Source organism: Mytilus galloprovincialis, chromosome 1, assembly GCF_965363235.1.
Source record: "Mytilus galloprovincialis chromosome 1, xbMytGall1.hap1.1, whole genome shotgun sequence".
Taxonomy (NCBI): Eukaryota; Metazoa; Mollusca; class Bivalvia; order Mytilida; family Mytilidae; genus Mytilus; species Mytilus galloprovincialis.
The window spans coordinates 110,305,834-110,326,011 of record NC_134838.1 but is presented as its reverse complement, the minus strand read 5'-3'; the positions used below and the strand labels follow the sequence as shown (position 1 = coordinate 110,326,011).

General features: G+C 36.0%; 1 protein-coding gene across 1 annotated transcript in view; it reads right to left on the bottom strand.

The window, feature by feature from the left end:
* Window positions 1-1,393: 1,393 nt before the first annotated feature.
* Window positions 1,394-20,178, bottom strand: part of LOC143051089 (sushi, von Willebrand factor type A, EGF and pentraxin domain-containing protein 1-like) — a 62,717-nt gene continuing 43,932 nt past the window's right edge. The window contains exons 28-35 of the mRNA XM_076224123.1: window positions 8,041-16,434; window positions 7,061-7,258; window positions 5,893-6,084; window positions 5,443-5,625; window positions 3,712-3,807; window positions 3,191-3,286; window positions 2,799-2,895; window positions 1,394-2,007 (exon numbers count right to left, since the gene is read on the bottom strand). Coding sequence (XP_076080238.1) covers window positions 1,656-2,007; window positions 2,799-2,895; window positions 3,191-3,286; window positions 3,712-3,807; window positions 5,443-5,625; window positions 5,893-6,084; window positions 7,061-7,258; window positions 8,041-16,434 — 9,608 coding nt within the window. The 3' untranslated portion in view covers window positions 1,394-1,655. The remainder of the gene's footprint in view (window positions 2,008-2,798; window positions 2,896-3,190; window positions 3,287-3,711; window positions 3,808-5,442; window positions 5,626-5,892; window positions 6,085-7,060; window positions 7,259-8,040; window positions 16,435-20,178) is intronic.

Below are 20,178 nucleotides of genomic sequence, written 5' to 3'. Positions count from 1 at the left end.
ATCGAGATATTGATCAAAAAGCATTTTTATTTTTTGTTTTAAGAGTAAATTCTATTCTGTCGGCACTTTTTGAAATTGGCCCTTCTGTGAAAAAAAATCACGACAAATTGGCCCTTCCTCTCTGTAATATATATTTTTACAGTGACTGATAAGCCAATTTGCCTGGCTGGGTGTTGTTTATTTTAAATATTACATATGTTTGATTGTATATTGTTCAACTATTAATCAATATGTGACTTTTAAAAGATAATTATTATTTATTTATTATTTGTTATTATGACACTTGGTTCATAATATTTACAAGTGACAAACTGCTGTAACGATTAACTGCAATGTGATTATGTTATAACAAAACCATGATTTGATAACGTATTTAATCTGAAGTTCATCATTTTGCAGTAAAACTTTTTTGTGAAGTAACAGCGTTGACCGAAGCGAAGCACTCTTTAAAAGGATTCATAGTAACAATGTGCGCATGTCAAACCTTTACAACCATTTGAAACTGCAAAAACGTATCAAAATATTTAGGAAATTCCAGGTTAAATCAATTTTGTTTTGTATTGTTTTACATATAAATATGAATTGTTTTAACACAAGAGTCACAGGAGACTTATGCAGTAATGGCTGTTGAATTGTTTTATCACAAGAGTTACAGGAGGCTTATGCAGTAATGGCTGTTGAATTGTTTTAACACAAGAGTCACAGGAGACTTATGCAGTAATGGCTGTTGAATTGCACGTTCCTGTGAAGTAGCATTTCAGCGTATGGCGTACATATCTACATGATCATTGGATTGACCAATATGGAGATATTTCATATATGTTTCGTTACAGCAGCCTCGTTTCCTTGTCTTTAATTTTGACATCACTGGATGCAACTTTTCCCCGATTATATTGGCGGTCTTAGTATCTTCTTCAACTTTCTGTTTTGGTATCTTCTACCCCTTTCTTCATGGAAAATACAGACCACGACAACATTTCGAGGACAAACATTTCCATTCTAACCATATTGTACTAATTTGCTTTCTCAATATCTCCAAATATGCTCTTTTTTTATTTCAACAGTGAACAATGAACAACAGTAATAGTTTATGCAATTTTTAACTTAATTAGTGTTAAATCAATTTATATATTAGTGTTTTATAAATTTTTAGGTAGATAGATGTTGTTCTGCTAATTAATTTGCAATACCATTAGACGAACACGTGATATGAAGCATCCATCCATAACACATAATCAGTTCATGCACAATAAAAACACACAAAAAGCAAAGGAACAGCGCTTTTATTGCTGTTTTTTTTCCCCCATCTCAAAGACACACTGATACCTTCAACACGAAACAAAAAAAACTTGTTCATCTATCTTCTATCACAAACAAAAATTGCGAGACTGACCCAAGTTAAAGCTTTTTATTACAGTACTTTGACCTCAAAAATGGTTGCACATAAGTTATTATAACTCTCCTAGTCTTTGGTTCACAAACCAAAATGCAACTATTCAAAATGTGAACTTATTTTAAGTAGAAACTGGTTTAAAGAACAACATTATTTAATAACAGAATACGGATGAAAGGTTTACACTAAATCAATTATACTATCCTCGACTCGACACATATTTAAAAATGATATTCATCCGATCATACACATCAAAAATGAGTTAGTTAGGATCTGGTACCCGGAACTCATAGTCAATGTAATCTAAATATGCTGGTCTCAGTGTTGTCTCACGGCTTCTTGTTGGTCTCGATGTTGTCTCACGGCTTCTTGTTGGTCTCAGTGTTGTCTCACGGCTTCTTGTTGGTCTCGATGTTGTCCCGCGGCTTCTTGTTGGTCTCGATGTTGTATCGCGGCTTCCTGTTGGTATAAATGTTGTCCCACGGCTTCTTGTTGGTCTTGATGTTGTCTCGCGGCTTCCTGTTGGTCTCAGTGTTGTCGAAGATTCCGTAGTTGATATTGTTGTCATTTCCAGGACTATAGGAGGTGGAAGGGATGGTAAGGACCTTGTATTCCTAGAGTAGAAAATTGAAATGTATACATTACCTTTATGATGGTTTGATTTATTAAGAATATTAAATCTATATATATATAACATTAAATTATTTGTTTTCTTTCTTTTTGTTTGTTTGCTTTTGTTTTTCTTATTGTTTTTTGTTGTTTCGTGATGTTTTTTTGTCTCTTTAAAATGATAATAATTACACCTTTTAATAAATATATATATGATGGAAATGGAAATGCGACTCGGGATCACATGGAATATCATTTGGAATAAAATGATAGACTTTACAAAACCTTATAAAATAATGCTTTCTGTTTACTAGATTAAAAAAATCAGAACGAGAGGCTTATCCAATTTGTTAATCAACAATAGAGGCTCTGTCAAGGCAGACTTCACAATTAAGCAGTTCCCACAACTTGAAATAGGTATAGACCTGTCGCTTTATATACCATATCAGTCAAAGTACGAATGCAAGCTTTAAAAAGGTTCATTTTCTGTCGTTTAGAAAAGTGTTGTATGGAAGCAATCATAAAAAGCACAGCCCTATTCTGTGGTAATCGAAGAGCAGGAAGGATGCCAAAAATCAACGTCATCAATACGCCTTTCGAGTTGTTTTATCCAATTTTACCATACTTATTGATTAATTATTGTTCCACATTTGAGATAAACTATGTTATGCCATGTGGACAAATCGCGGGGGTACTTACGGGTATTCACAGAAAGGTTTCTGAAATCCATGCTTGCAGTGACACATGTTAGGCTTAATGCCATGTGGACATATCAAAGTTCGCGGGGGGTACTTACGGGTGATCACAGAAAGGTTTCTTGAATCCATGCTTGCAGTGACACATGTTAGGCTTAATGCACGTTCCACCATACTGACATGGTCGATCACAAATAGCTGAAATTAATTTTTTTTTAAATATCGAGAAATATATATTCAAAATATCATAGTGTACGCTAAAAATCAGCATATGACATCTCTGGGAATTATGTTCCATTTTTTAAACATAGATGTTATGCATTACAAAAATGTAACTACATTTCATTGTACTAAAAGCAAACAAAAACAAACAACCATAAAGAATTAAAGTTCTTATAATTTCAAAGGAAATTTCCTGAATAATAAATATTTCCCGCTTTGACTTTGAAAAAAAAATCTATGATCTACATTGCCATTAAGGAAGTATACATACGTGATTCGCAGCGTGACCCCCGGTACCCGGGCAGACAGGAACACAGGTAAGGAGAAATACAGGTTCCACCATTTAGACACGGAAGTATGCAGTAAGCTACAAAAATACAGACGTTTGTTCATTGGACTTAACTTCTTTGTAATAGTAATTTTCTACTACATTTTTAAACAAAATACTTTGATGAGAAAATCTAAATTTGAAGTTTACAATTATCATGCCAACCCTTTGTAAGTAGACCTAGTTTGGGTCATTGTTTTAAGTTCTATTTTTACCAAAGATGACACGAACTGTGACATGAGCAATGCTGAATTTGTTGTCGTGTTAAGAAGTGTTTATGCACGTTGTATGCAAATAAAACATCTCAGTTCTCTCGTTCTCCAATATATTCCTTTCAACTTTATCAGCTGCTAACTTAAAAAATGGCATTTAGCTCAATTCAAATGCAAATAAACACCGAACTATCTAACACAGAAACCGTTCGGACGGCATGCATGCGCCAGGCTCAGTTACATAGTTCTTACCTCTCTCACAGTATTTCCCTCCAAATCCAGCCGGACATTTACAACCATATAATCCAAGACACATGCCACCATTGTAACAACCTCCTTTGCATGGTACTGAAACAAACGAAAAGTGTCTATAACCCTCCTGTTTGTTATACATATATACATGTATGTGTAAACACACTTTTCATTAAATTTTCTTCTGTTTAAGATGAATAAATACGAAGAACCCGAAGTATACACGTCAGCAGGAGTAGTCTTGTAACACAGCATCCCCTGTTGAAAGTTACAACACAAGTTTATGTCTAATGTTAGCTATTGGGAAAAAATTGAAAACAACATGTTTAATAATTTCTTGCGTCCGAGGCGCTTTTCTTGATTTACCTTCATCAGGAACGTTCAAAGTCAAACATTTAAAAATCCGAAGATGTATAAGTACCGAAACCGTTGAAGAGCTTTATGTCAAAAATACCTAAAATAAATAGCCAAATTCATCTAAAGCCAACTTTGCCTGAGGGAGTTGAAACCTTAGTTTCTTAATAATTTAAAAATTTAAAATCTGACAATTTCAGTAAAGTTTGTTAAATCATGTCAGTACCGTAGTACTGACTACTGAGCTGATGATACCCTTGGGGACTGATAGTCCACAAGCAGAGGTATCGACCAAGTAATGTTTAAAATTGAAAACAACACGTTTAATAATTTCTTGCGTCCGAAGCGCATTTCTGGATTTACCTTCATCAGGAACGCTCAAAGCCAAACATTTGAAATCCGAAGATGTATAAGTACCGAAACCGTTGAAGAGCTTTATGTCAAAAATACATTAAATAAATAGCCAAATTCATCTAAAGCCAACTTTGCCTGAGGGAGTTGAAACCTTAGTTTCTTAAAAATTTAAAAACGGACAATTTCAGTAAAGTTTGTTAAATCATGTCAGTACTGACTACTGAGCTGATGATACCCTCGGGGACTGATAGTCCACCAGCAGAGGTATCGACCCAGTGATGTATAAAATTGAAAACAACACTTTTAATAATTTCTTAGGCAATAATAAGTTCGAAAAATGACAATAAAACACTGTTACAACTTTGATTATACAGCAAGTCATGCCAAATCTGCTTCCAACGTACATGCGATTTGATCCTTTTGCAAAAATCAAAAATCACAATAATAAATGCACGCAGTACTTCTTTGAATTCATAGTAATGAAAATATAGACATTGGAATGACAATAATTGAGATTTTTTTGGACAAAAAGATTAATAAATTTGTGAAACTGTTGATTTTAGTGTTAACATAATAACTGGATTCAAACATTTTTATTCATTTTCGTTAGCCTGCATTTTTTTTCTGTACATGTACCCTTCTTTGCGAAATTAAATTTATTATTCAACAATACATTCATGCATAGCAACAATCTCCTAAAATGAACAGTACAACAGATAGACGACACGACACCACTAACGACTCATTCGAAAAAAAATATAGGCATACAAATAAAGATAAACAACAACAATAAACAACGCAATGAATATGCAGATTTTCACAAAGAATAAAGAACGTAAATACTATCGTTGAATGCTGAGTTTTACCATAGCTGAACCCCTATTGTGTTGACTATAAATCGCTAATTAAAGTTTAAGTTTAATTTGTTCACAATCATAGTATGTTATAAACTAATCCGCCATTCAATCTACATGTAAGTACAATAGGTGACCAGTTTAATTATGTAATTAAGAGGTTACTTACAAGAGCATGCAATGTTTCCATCCCAGGATCCAGACTCAGTGCATGTTAGCACTGGTGGAATTTTGACAGGAAGTATTCCTGGTCGACAACGGAAACGGATCTGATCGCCGTAGAAATAAGAAGAGCCTTGCACGCGAACTACATTCACCATATCAGTTATTCTAGGTTTTCCACAAAATGCTCCTATAAAAAGGTATATTTTTATAAGTCATTGGAAGATAAGCCTAAAAACAAAATTGAATATTTTTTTTTTCTACATATGTTATTTATGTTGCATTTTTATATTTTGTTTGATAATTCAGCTTACATCGCACTAATTTTAATAGTAAACATTTATATTGACACTTCCAAATGTAAAAACTAATAATGTAAGTCGCATGAAACTTCAAACGAGTTTTTCTTTTAATTTTCAACAAATTGACAAATTCACTATGAAGACAATATTCTTACGACTACAGTAACCAGTTGGTTGTACCCATGACTGATCGGAGGAACAAGCAGCAGACATATTCCCTACACTCTGATATCCTGTTGAACACTGGATATCTACTGAGCTTCCTGAAGGTACTTGTATCCCAACTACTTTGCTATGAGTAATTACTTGCACTGAAGGGCATACTTCCAAAATAGTTTGTGATATCGCTGAAATATGATGGACTATAATTGAATAATAATTTGAATGTAAATAATCACCATCGGTCAAGTATAAAAATATCTACATCTCTAAATATTTCGTTAAACTTCGTTAAATCTCTCTGCCCATCTTTCGTCCCTCTTTTAGATATATATACCTGGACATAACGATTCGATTTTTCAGAATGTAGGTCTCTTAGTTTCGTTGAATACAGTCTGATTTGTGTTTAGTGTGTGTATCCATTAATTATGACTCGTGTTGTGGTGTAGATTCAGTGTGACTGTGTACCATGCTGCTTACTTAAGAATTGAATGCTTCTTTTTGTAACTTCATTGGGATGTAAAAGCGTTGACCGAAGTTCATTTTGTATGGAGCGCGGAAGCAATTCAACACTTATAATTACATTTATTTAGCTAGGATCATGAAAATACAATTTTAATCAAGTTTTTATTTAAATTTGCACTTTATTGTGGGACCTCGTGTCATCATTGATGATGAATTTTATTGTGTAATGAAGTTGCTAAAGGAATAATGTGAGACTGCAGTGTAGCCAATCAGAATTACGTATTATAATGAAACATACATCTAATGTTATTATATAGAAATAAAGGAATTATTTTTAAAAAAAATATGCGATTCATTTTTTGAAATAATGAATCATCTGCTTCATTTCTACATACTATTACTCAGATCCCATAATATAAAAATAAAGGGATGTGGTACGATTGCCAATGAGACAACTATCCACCAAAGTATAAATGAAGTGGATGTAAGCATTTATATGCAATCGAACGGCCTTAATCAATGAGAACAACCCATACTGGTTATAAAATGTTTGGAAACATTGCAACTTTTTTGTTTGTTTGTTGTATTTCTATAAAGATTCGTTAATTCATAAAATGTGTGATTTTAAATTTATAACGTGATATAATATAGATTTATATTCGATTCATACGGGTAATTTAGTTTGAACTTTCAACTCACCTGTAGGAATCGGTGTACATGTTGGAGCGTTGGCACTCCATGTTCCATTGGTCTGACATATGATAGAGGACTGCCCTTGTAGTCTATACCCTCTTTCACACTCAAACTGCAGTGTATCAGCTAAATGATATGTGCGGTTCTGGATACCTTGTATCTTTAGCGCATGGTCGTGTATTTGTAAAGGTCCACAAGCTACATCTGTGTTTAGAGTTGACAAATGATTTTATATGAATGAATTCTCAAAAATAATAATTTCAAATAAAATTGGTAAAACCCATCAATTTATTGCTTTAATTCAACAGCAATGAAAATAGTCTGTCTGCTGAATAATGAACTTGGTTATTCAAACGACATTTTGCTGTAGAAACTTATTTCAGGGTTTTGAAAACTCCATGCACTTGTTCAAACACTAAGAGTGTTTGCCGCTCAATTGTCTCAAATTAATACGATTTAGTGTCACAGGTGAGGCTAGTAAATAGTTTATTGTGCAAACGCATTCTTTGATATAAGTTTATTTGTTCTGAAAGTGTAAATAAGGATGTTTTTTTTCATGAAAAATACTGAGATTTTTCAACTGTTTGATTTCTGCTCTTGGATTTTTTTTCTATCCTCTTCCTTCACCAACCAAAACATATAAATTTTATGCATCGTTTCCAAAAAAAAAACTCCCTTAATTCCATAAGTTTTATATAGGTGCCTGTCCTAAGTCCGGAGCCTGTAAATCAGTGGTGATCGTTTGTATTTGTTTTTCTGTCATTATTTTGTCCATAAATTAGTCTCGTTTTTAATGTTTTACATACGTCTTTTCGGGGCCCTAAATCTGTCTATTCTGCATTTGCTCATTATTGAAAGCAGAACAGTGACCTATTGTTGTTAATTTCTGTGTCATTTTTTTCTTGTAAAGAGTAGTCTAACTAACAATCATACCACATCTTCTTATGTTTATATTATCTCTTAACAAAACTAGTTCATATACTTACATACACACTGAGGTGAAGTTCCACTCCAGTAACCACTTTCTAGACAGTCACTTTTAACACTTCCAACTAAAATATGACCTTCTGGACATACGTATCTGACAGTTTCTCCTATGGCATAGTTCCCGCCACCAACAATGTTCACATTTCCGGAAAGAATTGGTTCTCCACATGTGGTATGCTCACATATTGGAATGGCACCATCCCACAATCCTCTTCTATTGCAATGAATCGTTGATTGGCCAACTAACGAAAACATATTGTCACATGTATATGTAGCATTTGATTGGTATGTGGTTGATGCAAACTGAACATTTCCATTTAAGACTTCAACAGGTCTTCCACAGTCGACAGGACGACAAACAGGGTTTCCTGTGGACGTCCATCTGCCATTTTCTTCGCACATTGCTATATGATCACCGTGAATTATGTATCCATCATTGCAGACGTAGTTGACCGTTGACCCATAGGTCAAGCCTGTAACTGTAGTCGTGGAGAAAGGAATCACAGGAGGTGATCCACATGATATAAGCTCGCATGATGGCAAATCACCAAGCCATTTACCATTTAAACCACAAATCAATGTCTCAGTACCAGCAATACTATAACCGGTACTACAGTGATATATTATTGTTGACCGATATGTAAAATCGGTTCCCAATCTTATGGCATTGTTCACATCAGGTGGAACCTCGCAGCTGATAGCATTACAAACTGGAGGGTATCCACTCCATTTCCCATTTGATGAACACGTTCTTGTTGAGTCACCAGCAATAGTATACCCATTTTGACAAATGTATGTAACAATGTTTCCAAAAGTATAAACATTTCCGTTGATATCAGCAAATGGAACAAAATCCGGTACTCCACAGTTAACAGAAGTACACGACGGAGCAGATTTATCCCAATTTCCGGATTCTAAACATATAAGCTTATCATCACCTTGAAGTTCATATCCGGGATTACATTCATAGTCAGCTTCGTTATTATAAGTGACATCTTTATAATTAACGTTTCCATTTAAAATGTTAGTTGGTTCAGGGCAGGTCACTATAACACACGATACAGGATCTCCTTCCCACCTACCTGTTTCGGAACAACGAAGAGTGCTACCACTATTTGCAATATAGCCACTGGTACACGTAAAGCTTATTACATAATTGTAAGAAAATGAAGCATCCGATGAGTTCCATTGCCCATTGGGTATTTGTTGTGGTACGTTGCAAGTGATTTGATTACAGAATGGTTGTCTTCCAGACCATCCACCACCTTGTACACATGTGCGTATGTTATCTCCTGTGAGTGTAAATCCAATATTGCATATGTAGGAAATAGTGTTTCCATACGTATAATTATTTCCCTGAATAAATCCATAAGCCAAACGTTCTGGAGGTGGACAAATGATATTATCACACGTTGGCATCACGGACGAGCTCCAAGTACTTGAAGATAAGCATGTCATCTCAGAAGTACCATTTAATGTGAAACCTTCATTGCACGAAAATGTAACTACGTCATTAAAGCTCAATCCGGTTGCAACCATGTGACCATTGGTAAGAGTACCTAATGGCGGACACTGCATTTTGTAGCATTCTAAGAAAGATACGGACCATACACCCTCGCTTGTGCATATTGATGTTATTGATTTGCCTGATACACTTGTATATCCTTCTATGCACTCTAATAAAACAGTGGATCGGAATGAAAATGAAGAATCATTCAAAACAGATATTGTTGCTTTATTTATTTCCTTTGGTGGACCACATTTTACAATAGAACACGAAGGCGCAATACCAGACCATTGACCGTGAGCAGTACACTGTCTTTCAACTTCATCTGCTGTTATATAGCCTTCGTCGCATTGATACTGTATTTTATCACCAAAAACATTTTCGTTTGTACTGTTGATGATCGTCCCATGACTAACAGGAGAAGGCCTCTCACATCTCACTGGTATACAAATTGGATCGGTGCCTGACCACATCAGTTGATGAAGACAAAGTCGGAATGGTATGCCTTGCAATATGAATCCCTCAGCACAATAATATTTTATATTCTGTCCTATGACATATGAATTTCCTACAATTGACCCATGTTGTATTGGAGTCGGTGGTGGGCACCTTAGTTGGACACAGTGTGGTTCTTCCCCTGACCAAAATGCAGTATTTAGACATATTCTTGTAGGGTCTCCTGTTAGTTCATAGGTTTGTTCGCAGCTATAAACGGCACGGCCACCCACTGTAAACGAGTTCGCTGAAACTAATCCATGTGAAATTTGCGGTAATCTTTCACATTCTATTATCTCACAATATGGTACTGTTCCAGACCACGCACCTGTCGATTGACAAGTCAAAATCGGATTGCCTACTATCTGATAACCCTCATTGCACGTAAATGTTAAATTTGATTTGTAAACATTGTCCCCTTTGATTTTACCATTTACTATTTCAAAATTACCAGGACATCTAACTATCAAACAAATTGGCCATGTTCCAGACCATGAACCGTCTGCTAAACATCTTCGGCGATTTGAACCGATAAGATCATATCCTTCATTGCAAACAAAATCAACAGTATCGCCATACAAATAACCTGTTTGTGCCATGCTTCCATTTGTAAACACTTCATCCGTCAAATCATCACATTCGACTGTAACACATATTGGAAGACTATTGATCCATGAACCGTCTTGGTGACACTCCAGTTTGTTATTGCCGATCATGTTATATCCTGTGTTGCATTCATATGTTGCCATTTTGCCATTAATGACAACTGTTCCATGTGACAGATTAGGTGCCATTTTGCACATAATGCATACAGGATCTGAACCTGTCCAACTACCATTAGCCAGGCACAATCTTTCAGATTCACCAAACATAACATAGCCTTCATCACAAGAGATAGTTACATTGCTAGCATATTCATTATTATTTGAAGATATTGATGCATGTAATAATTGTAAAGCATCGCAATGTATTAATTCACACGAAGGTAGCGGTTCATCCCATTGCCCAGATTCAAGACAAATTATTATTGCAGATCCTTGTAATTCATATCCAGTATCACATTGATATGTAATGTTTTTTTGATAAGTATATTCATTCCCCAATACCCTTCCGTTGGGAATAACATTAGGAGGTGGGCTACATTCAATTTTAGTACAATTAGGTGTAATTCCTGACCATACACCGGAGGCTAAACACACCAATGTTGGCTGTCCTACTATCTTGTAACCTTCATTGCAAGTGAAAATTAAACTAGAATTATATGCATTGTAACCCTCCACTCTGCCGTTTTCAATATATGACTTAGCAGGGCATGTAACTGTGGTACAAACAGGCCATGTTCCAGACCACGATCCATCGTCTAGACACTGACGTTGATAAGGGCCTATACGGTCATATCCTTCGTTACATGTAAAGATAGCAGTATCATTATAAAAATAACCTGTCTGTGATATAATTCCGTTTGCAAAATCTTCAGTTGATAGATCATCGCATTCAATAGCAACACAAATTGGAAGATCGTTGATCCATGATCCGTCCATTTGACACTCCAGCCTTTTATTCCCAAATAAAGTATATCCAATGTCGCATTCATATGTAGCAATTTCATTGTTAATATTAACAAGTCCATTCTGCAATTCCGGAGGTTCATTGCATTTAACACAAACTGGATTTGGACCGGTCCAACTCCCGTTAGCCAAACACAATCGTTCAAGCGGACCAAAGAGAACATGTCCTTTCCTGCAAGAGTAAGTTATCCGTGTATCGTATTCATTTTTAAATGTAGATGTTAAACCATGAGCAATTCTTGGACGAGAACATCGGACTATTTCACAGACAGGAATGGGTTTGTTCCATTCTCCAGTATGAAGGCATGTTCTGTTTTCTGATCCAGACAAATTATATCCAATATCACAAGTGTACGATACTGTTTCCCCATATGTAAAACTTTCGCCAATCATGCGACCGTTTGCTATCACCCGTGTTGGAGTTTCACATTCCTTGATATCACAGGATGGATATTGACCTGACCATTCTCCTGACTGTGTACATGTAAGTTCACTATTTCCATTTAATTGAAAACCCATGTTACATTTAAATGATGCAACAGAGTTATATGTCAGCCCTGTGGTTGATAAAACCCCGTTTGTAATTATTGGTGGTTCTTGACACCTGATTTCCTCGCAGGATGGTTGTGATCCACTCCATGTCAGGTTGTTCATACATCGCCTTACATCATCATCACCGACAAGTCTGTAACCATCATTACATAGGTATAGAGCTACAGACTGGATGTCCAAATCTTTATATGAAACTTCACCTTTATCTAAAGGTGGTGGAGGGGCACATGTTTTAGCAACGCATTCCGATGTTTTTCCTGACCAAAGTCCGTCTGACTGACAAATCCGAGTGTTGTTGCCCTCGAATGCATAGCCAGGGTAGCATGAATAAGTAGCTATACTGCCAAACGTCTGACCAGTTGTTTCTACCTTTCCATTTTCTGGGTCATATAAAACTGCACAAACGATAGAATTACAAGTTGGTGGTTTCACAGACCAAGCGCCATCCGGTTGACACACTCCTTTAGTTTCCCCCTCTATTTGAAATCCATAATTACAGAAGAATGTGACAACGCTTCCTACCGTTAATCCCGTTGTGTTAAAGCTTCCCTGATTAGGACTTGTTGGGATTGGACATTTGATTGGCGTACAATTCGGTGCTAAACCGGACCATACACCATTTGACTGGCATATTCGTACATTTTCTCCTTTCATGATAAATCCAATTTTACAGGAATATGTTGCTACTCCACGAAATGTGAGATTATTTGTTTCAATATTTCCACCATTCGGTTGCGATAACGGAGAACATGTAACAGGACTACATTCTGGAGCCGTGCCAGTCCACGAACCATTTGTCTGGCAAAGTCGGGTGTTTTCACCTTCCATGAAATAACCTTCGTTACATGAATATTGTGTAATGCCATTAACTGTCATATTATTTGTGTAAACATTGCCATTATCTAATGATGTCAAATTCAGACAGGTAATAAGACTACATGTTGGGGACGTTCCAGACCAAGTTCCATCTGATTGACACTCTCTCTCACTATTTCCATCTATCTTATATCCGGCATTGCATGAGTAAGTAGCAGTCCTCAGGAATGACTGACCTGTTGTAGAAATAATCCCATTATCTGGTGCTTCTAAAACTGGACATGAGACAGAGACACATGTCGGTGCCTTACTGGACCAGAATCCTTGTGGTTGGCACACTCTCATATTTTCTCCTTCCATTAAATATCCTTCATTACAGGAGTATGTTGCGATACCACTGACCGTTAGGTTAGTTGTAGTCACATTTCCTCCTGCTGGTATTTTCAGAGATGGACAAGTTGTAAGACTGCAATTTGGCGAAAAACCTGACCAAGTCCCATTTGATTGACATATTCGTAAACTTTCCCCTTCGATGGTATATTCATGGCCGCAAGAGTAAGTAGCATTATTGCGGTACGTTTGACCTGTGGTAGAAATCTGGCCGTTATTTGGTGCCGTTAAAATAGGACACGAGATTAGGGCACAGGTTGGTTCACTGCCTGACCATGCCCCATCTGGCTGACAGAGTCTTATATTATCGCCTTCAATAAAATAACCTTCATCACACACGTATGTCGCAGCACCATTTACAGTTGAACGTGTGATAGAAATACTACCTCCTTCAATGGTCAAGAATGGACATGTAACCAGTCTACAGTTTGGTGAAGTACCGGACCAAGTTCCATCTGATTGGCATACTCTTATACTTCCACCGACCAACGAATATCCAGCACGGCATGAGTATGTAGCAATATTGCGGAATGTTAGACCCAGTGTATTGACACTTCCGTTATCTGGTGATTCTAAAACTGGACATGAAACAGAGACACATGACGGAGCTTTACTGGACCAAAAACCCTCTGGTTGGCATACTCTTATATTTTCACCTTCTATCAAATACCCTTCAAGACAGGAATATGTTGCGATATTGCCAATCGTTAGATTAGTTGAAGAAACACTTCCGCCTTCTGGGGATTCCAAAGGTGGACAAGTTGCAAGACTGCAAATTGGCGAAGAACCTGACCAAGTTCCATTTGACTGACAGAATCTTAATCTGTCCCCTTCGATTGTATATCCATCGTTACAGGAGTATGTAGCATTATTACGGTACGTTTGACCTGTAGTAGAGAGCTGCCCGTTAGTTGGTGCCGTCAAAATAGGACACGAGATTGGAACACATGTTGATGCACTGCTTGACCATATCCCATTTTGCTGACACACTCTTATATTATTGCCGTCAATCAAATACCCTTCTTCACACAAATATGTCGCGACACCATTTACAGTTAAACTTGTGATAGAAATACTTCCACCTTCTATAGTGGTCAAGGATGGACATGTTACAAGTCTACAGTTTGGTGAAGTACCGGACCAAGTTCCATCTGATTGGCATACTCTGATACTTCCACCGACCATAGAATATCCATCACTGCATGAGTATGTAGCAATATTGCGGAATGTTTGACCGAATGTATTGACATTGCCGTTATCTGGTGCATTTAAAACTGGACATGAAACAGGGTCACATGTCGGTGCCTTATTAGACCAGACCCCGTTTTGCTGACATACGCTTAGAGTTTCTCCCTTAATTAAATAGCCATTATTACATGCATACGTTGCAACACCTTTCACCATCAAACTGGTTATTGAAATACTTCCTCCATCTGGTTCGACTAAGTTGGGACAGTTAACAAGTCTACATGTTTGAGAGGAACCGGACCAAATTCCATCTGATTGGCACATTCTGATCATACTTTTCCCTTTAATAGTATATCCATCGTTGCATAAATATGTAGCATTGCTACCGAAGATGTTTCCCGTATTAATGATACGTCCATTTTCTGGATCCGTTAACGTAGGACACGAAACAGGGACACAGCTTGGCGCTTTGCTGGACCATGATCCATCTGGTTGACAAACTCTGTCACTTTCTCCTTCCATTATATATCCAACATCGCATTCATATTTTGCAATACTAGGATACGTCTGGCTAGTAATGGAAACTCGGCCGTCTTCAGGGGATGATAGATTAGGACATAACACGGGATCGCATGTTGGTACTTTACCTGACCAAAATCCCTCTGGTTGGCAAACTCTGATGTTTTCTCCATCCATTGTGTACCCATCATTGCATGAATATGTAGCCACACTGCGAAATGTCTGTCCAGTTGTAGAAATTTGTCCACCTGTTTGAGCGGTTAGATTTGGACAATGCACTATCTGGCAACTAATTTCCAATGATGACCATTTCCCATCTCCCTGACACTGAATTGTAGATTTTCCATCAATGTTATATCCATGTTCACATTTGTATGTTACTACATCCTCGTAATAGAAGCTTGATTCTGTGTAATCGCCATGGTCGATGTTAGGAGGTATACCGCATTCTAATTTTGAACAAGTTGGTAAAGCAGATGACCATAATCCAGTCGCCATACATATTCTTTCTGGATCTCCTATTAAGTTGTAGCCTGTGTCACAGGTATAAGTCGCAGTATTCTTGAATGTAAACCTTGTGCTAACAACATTACCATGCTCAATTCTATCTGGTTGTCCACAAGAAACTGGAAAACAGCGAGGAGGGGTGCCGCTCCAAGTGCCGTTGGCTAAACATTCTCTCGTTCTTCCACCATTAAGGTTGAAACCTGGCTCACATTGATAGTTAACAATGCTTCCGTAAGTTGTAGTAGCAGCATTCGCTATAGCATTTGGAGGAGAATCAGTCGGTCCACATTCAACTGGGTCACAATCAGGTGGTGCTGGATCCCAGAAACCACTTTCTATACATTCTAAAACATTTCTTCCATTTATAATGTATCCACTTTCACAGACATACTCTGCTATCGACAGATAGTTTAATGACTCATATGTCCGTAGAGCATTAGGTACTGTTGGTGGTCTTTGGCATGTGATTATTGTACACCGAGGAAGGTTCTTCTCCCATTCACCGGACGGTAAACAATGTAATTTTCCTTTCTGGTTCAGAGTTTCTGTCGATAATTTATATCCATAATGACATGTGTACGTCACTTCAAATCCAACTGAATAGGAATCACGGTCTTCATTAATCCAACTATCTACTACTAAAGGTGGGGATTTGCAAGTCTGTGTGTCACAAGTTGGCATATTTTTATCCCATGTACCATCTTCCTGACATGTGACAGAATCGTGGTCCGTAAACAAACGATATCCTGTGGTACAAGTAAACGACACAACGTCTCCCTGCTGATATGACTGCTTGTCTGTAGAGACAACTCTGGTATTTTCGGACAATATTGGAAGGACACATCTTATTTCTACAAGAAGGTATAGAAAAGAAAAAAATATATTCAAACTATTTAAAGTAGAATATCATATAAAAAGAAATTTGAACATGAAGTGCGATGCTAATGTCATAAAACAAATATCAATTGTACAACATTTTAATAATATTTTCAATAATATTATACAATTACTGTCTTTTGATGAGGTAAATATGCGGTTTTATTGACTTTTGAAAAAATGATATTCACTGAGGCCGACGGCCGAAGTGAATATCAGTTTTTCAAAAGTCAATTAAACCCCATATTTACCGAAACGAAAGACAGTAATAGTTTTATTCCTTATTCCGAGAGAAGAAAATGCATTTAATGACAAACATATACCAAAACAAATTTTACATGAAACATTTTACCATAACGTTGCATGTAAAAGCGCGTGACGTTTAGCGCGGTGAATAACACTTTCTCAGGTGAATATGCTTTTTTATTCAAAATCCAATTCATATAGAGAAACCTACTAAAATAATATCAATATGGAATAATTCATTTTATTTATAGTCTTTCTTTTTGGGTTTCTATTAATATTTTTAACTATGATCATGCACAAGAAAAATATATCTTATCTTAGTGCATATTGTTTTGCAATGAATTTTCAAATCAAATATTAATGAACATTGGTAAGATGACCTGCTGTTTATCATGCCTTGGTAAAGACTTTAACGAAATATTTTGACAGTTCATTTTCGTATGTCGGTTCTGTTTATTAAAGAATGATGCAACTTATTTCAACCTTTTACTAAATGTTATTCTTCAACGAATTAAGCAATGATAAACAATTTAAATCACATTTATAAAATAGTCCTTTTCTATGTACTAGTATGTTGGTGTTTGTTTTTGTTGTAGTTCAGTGTTTCTGTTGTTTCCTTTTGTTTACAGCTTAAGCCTCGGTCACACCTTACCGGATAGCTCGAACGGACGACTAACGGATAACTTTTTTTCAATCCGTTCATGTCCGTTAGACGTCCGTCCATATCCGTTGCATGTCCGTTAAGCGTACGTCTTATCCGTCGACGTCCGTTCTGTCCGGTGGAAACTTTTGAGCCTGTTCAAAACTTTGAACGGACGTCCAATGGATAAAATGACCGTTGAACGTCCGTAAACCGTCCGTTTTGTACGGTACTCGTCCGTTTCGTTTCCGTTTTGTATCCGTTACGTGTCCGTTATACATCCGTTGAAGGTCTGGAGGATTCTTATTATTCATAATCAATCTTATAGAGTAAGGGCACGTCTTTACAATCAAGCAGCTCTTATTAGAGGTTTCCAGATTTGCTACGTATCAGGTACGGTTGGTACATAACACAACCGTTGACGTTGTTTGGGAGATTTCATTTAATGCATGAGATTATTGTATGTATCATGATGAAAATAAAGAAACAAAATTGCATATCAGTGATAAAAACCTCAATCTTTTATTTTATTACGATTTCTCTGCTTCTAGAAAACCTTGCACATGATTTTATACGATAAAATTTATTTTGTGCACAAGAGAATGAATCAAACAGTCCTTACTGGAACTGAGTTGCCTCGACCTTTATATTCTAAAAATAGATTTTTGCGTTTCCGTATGGCTATGTTTTTGTTTTCTGAAAAGGATTAGAATATGAATGTTTTATGAATGAAATTACTTATTAATAATATCTTACTTGTACCTTACTGGTGTCGTTAATGACTGCATAGACGGATCCAGGGGGAGGGGGCTTTGGGCCCGCCCCCCCCCCCCCCCCTTTTCGTGGGAAAAGTTTGGTTGATTATACAGGGAATCACTGAAGCATGGATGGAGCGCCCCCTTTTATGAAAAGTTCTGAATGCGTCACTAAACTAGTACACGTGCTTCTGGCAAAAATGAGTTCAAAATTGTGTTGATTTCTCATTAAAATAAATTTTTATAAATTAAGCTATCATTTCGATCATTGGAGCAACATTTTTTCAACACACATTGTGAAACCATCGATCTATCTTTTCCGTTATATTTTGTCACTGATCTTTTTAATAAAATTGTTGATTATAGTAATTACTGAAAGAATAAATACAAAGGAGTAGGTTCAGTAAGACCCCTTTTAGGCCCAACAATTATATATAATAGCAGTTTGACAAAATTGTGAAAATGTAATCTTTTATTTAAGCTATATTCTGGAAAGTAAAATGCTTCTGCTACATATATATGAGCTGTTTTTGACAATAACAATACACAAATATTGCGTTCCAGCATCATTAAGTCATGCAAAATTACTGAAATCTTCAAAATTTTAGCGTTTTAGTTATTTTTTAGACGGTTTCCGTGTAAAATGAAAGTGGTCGCATTCGTGTTCATTCATACTATTGAAATTTAAGTTGTATTTGATGATAATACAAAACATATATAAAGGTTGAGGATGAACACGGATGCGGCCACTTTCATTTTTGACAAAAACCATTTGAAAAGTGATGTTTTTTGGCATGACAATTTTGATAGATTTGTCATATCTAAGCTTGAATCAGAGCATTTTTAATGACTAAATCAGTTAACATCTTTCACATAAACTAATCGAATCAATTGAAATAGACACTTAAGTGTTTAAAAAGTGTCCAAAACCTTTCGTTAAATGAACTTGGAAATTGAGGCCAAAATCGGCCCTTACCGGACCTATTCCTTTTATGACACTTACGAAAACCATTTTTTGAGTCGAAATATTTATCATCACGATGTTACTTCATCGTGTTCGCTTATTATTATTATGTCACTATATATTGTTATTACATTAATATTTGTAAATATTGTCGCGAGTTAAATTGTGTATTGCACGTGCCTGGGAGAAGTATAATATAAACTACGAGGGGTAATGTTATTTTGTCGTACAACATTGCCATAAAAACTTCATACAACACAGCGTATTTAGTTCACTGATAACGGCAATAATTTGACGCTATATTTACACTTAGTCTAATGCAATATGAATATGTCTTTCTAACTCTTCGTAATGTTGTACGGAAAATACTATGTTGCTATATAATGTCTTTAGCACCATTTACAACTGATTTATGGACTCAAAATTAAGGATCATTTTCATCGGTTGGTAAATGTTTCTAATGTAATTTGTTCAGGTTTATATGTACAAGTATCATGAATACGATACTACTTAAAATAGTTAACTCCAGTTTTTCTCTCTCGGCTTACTGCGAAAAAGATATATGAACAGTTGTGTTAATAAAAAGGGCACGTTTCTAAATTTTATAGAGCATATTGATTTTATGAGGGTTTTTTTTTATAAAGAAAAACTTTAAGCCCGACGGTAAAGATACTTGTCCCAAAAGGAAGGATGTCAAGTAAATACGATATCAGCCATATCTCTATGAATAATTGTTCAAATTGAAGATGTAAACGACCTAGGCTTGTATTTTTTATAATTTCTTTCCGGACGTCTGATTTTTTTTTATCTTTATTTATATATACAACAGATATATTACATATAACACAAAATTATCACATGCAAGGCAATGTTATTTCAAAGTATAATGACATACATAATCAGTACAATAATTAGAAATCAAACGTTTTGACACCCTCGGTTTTTGTAACAGAGTATTATTTTTTTTAAAGTATGTCTCCCTGGACTTTTTTTTTATCTTGATTCAAAATCCATTGACAAGGGTTTTAGACCTCACGCGTATAGACTGAACAACGATTTGGTTTTATATTAGTTTTGTCATTTTTCTTTTGCTATTACGGTCAATTTATTTTGT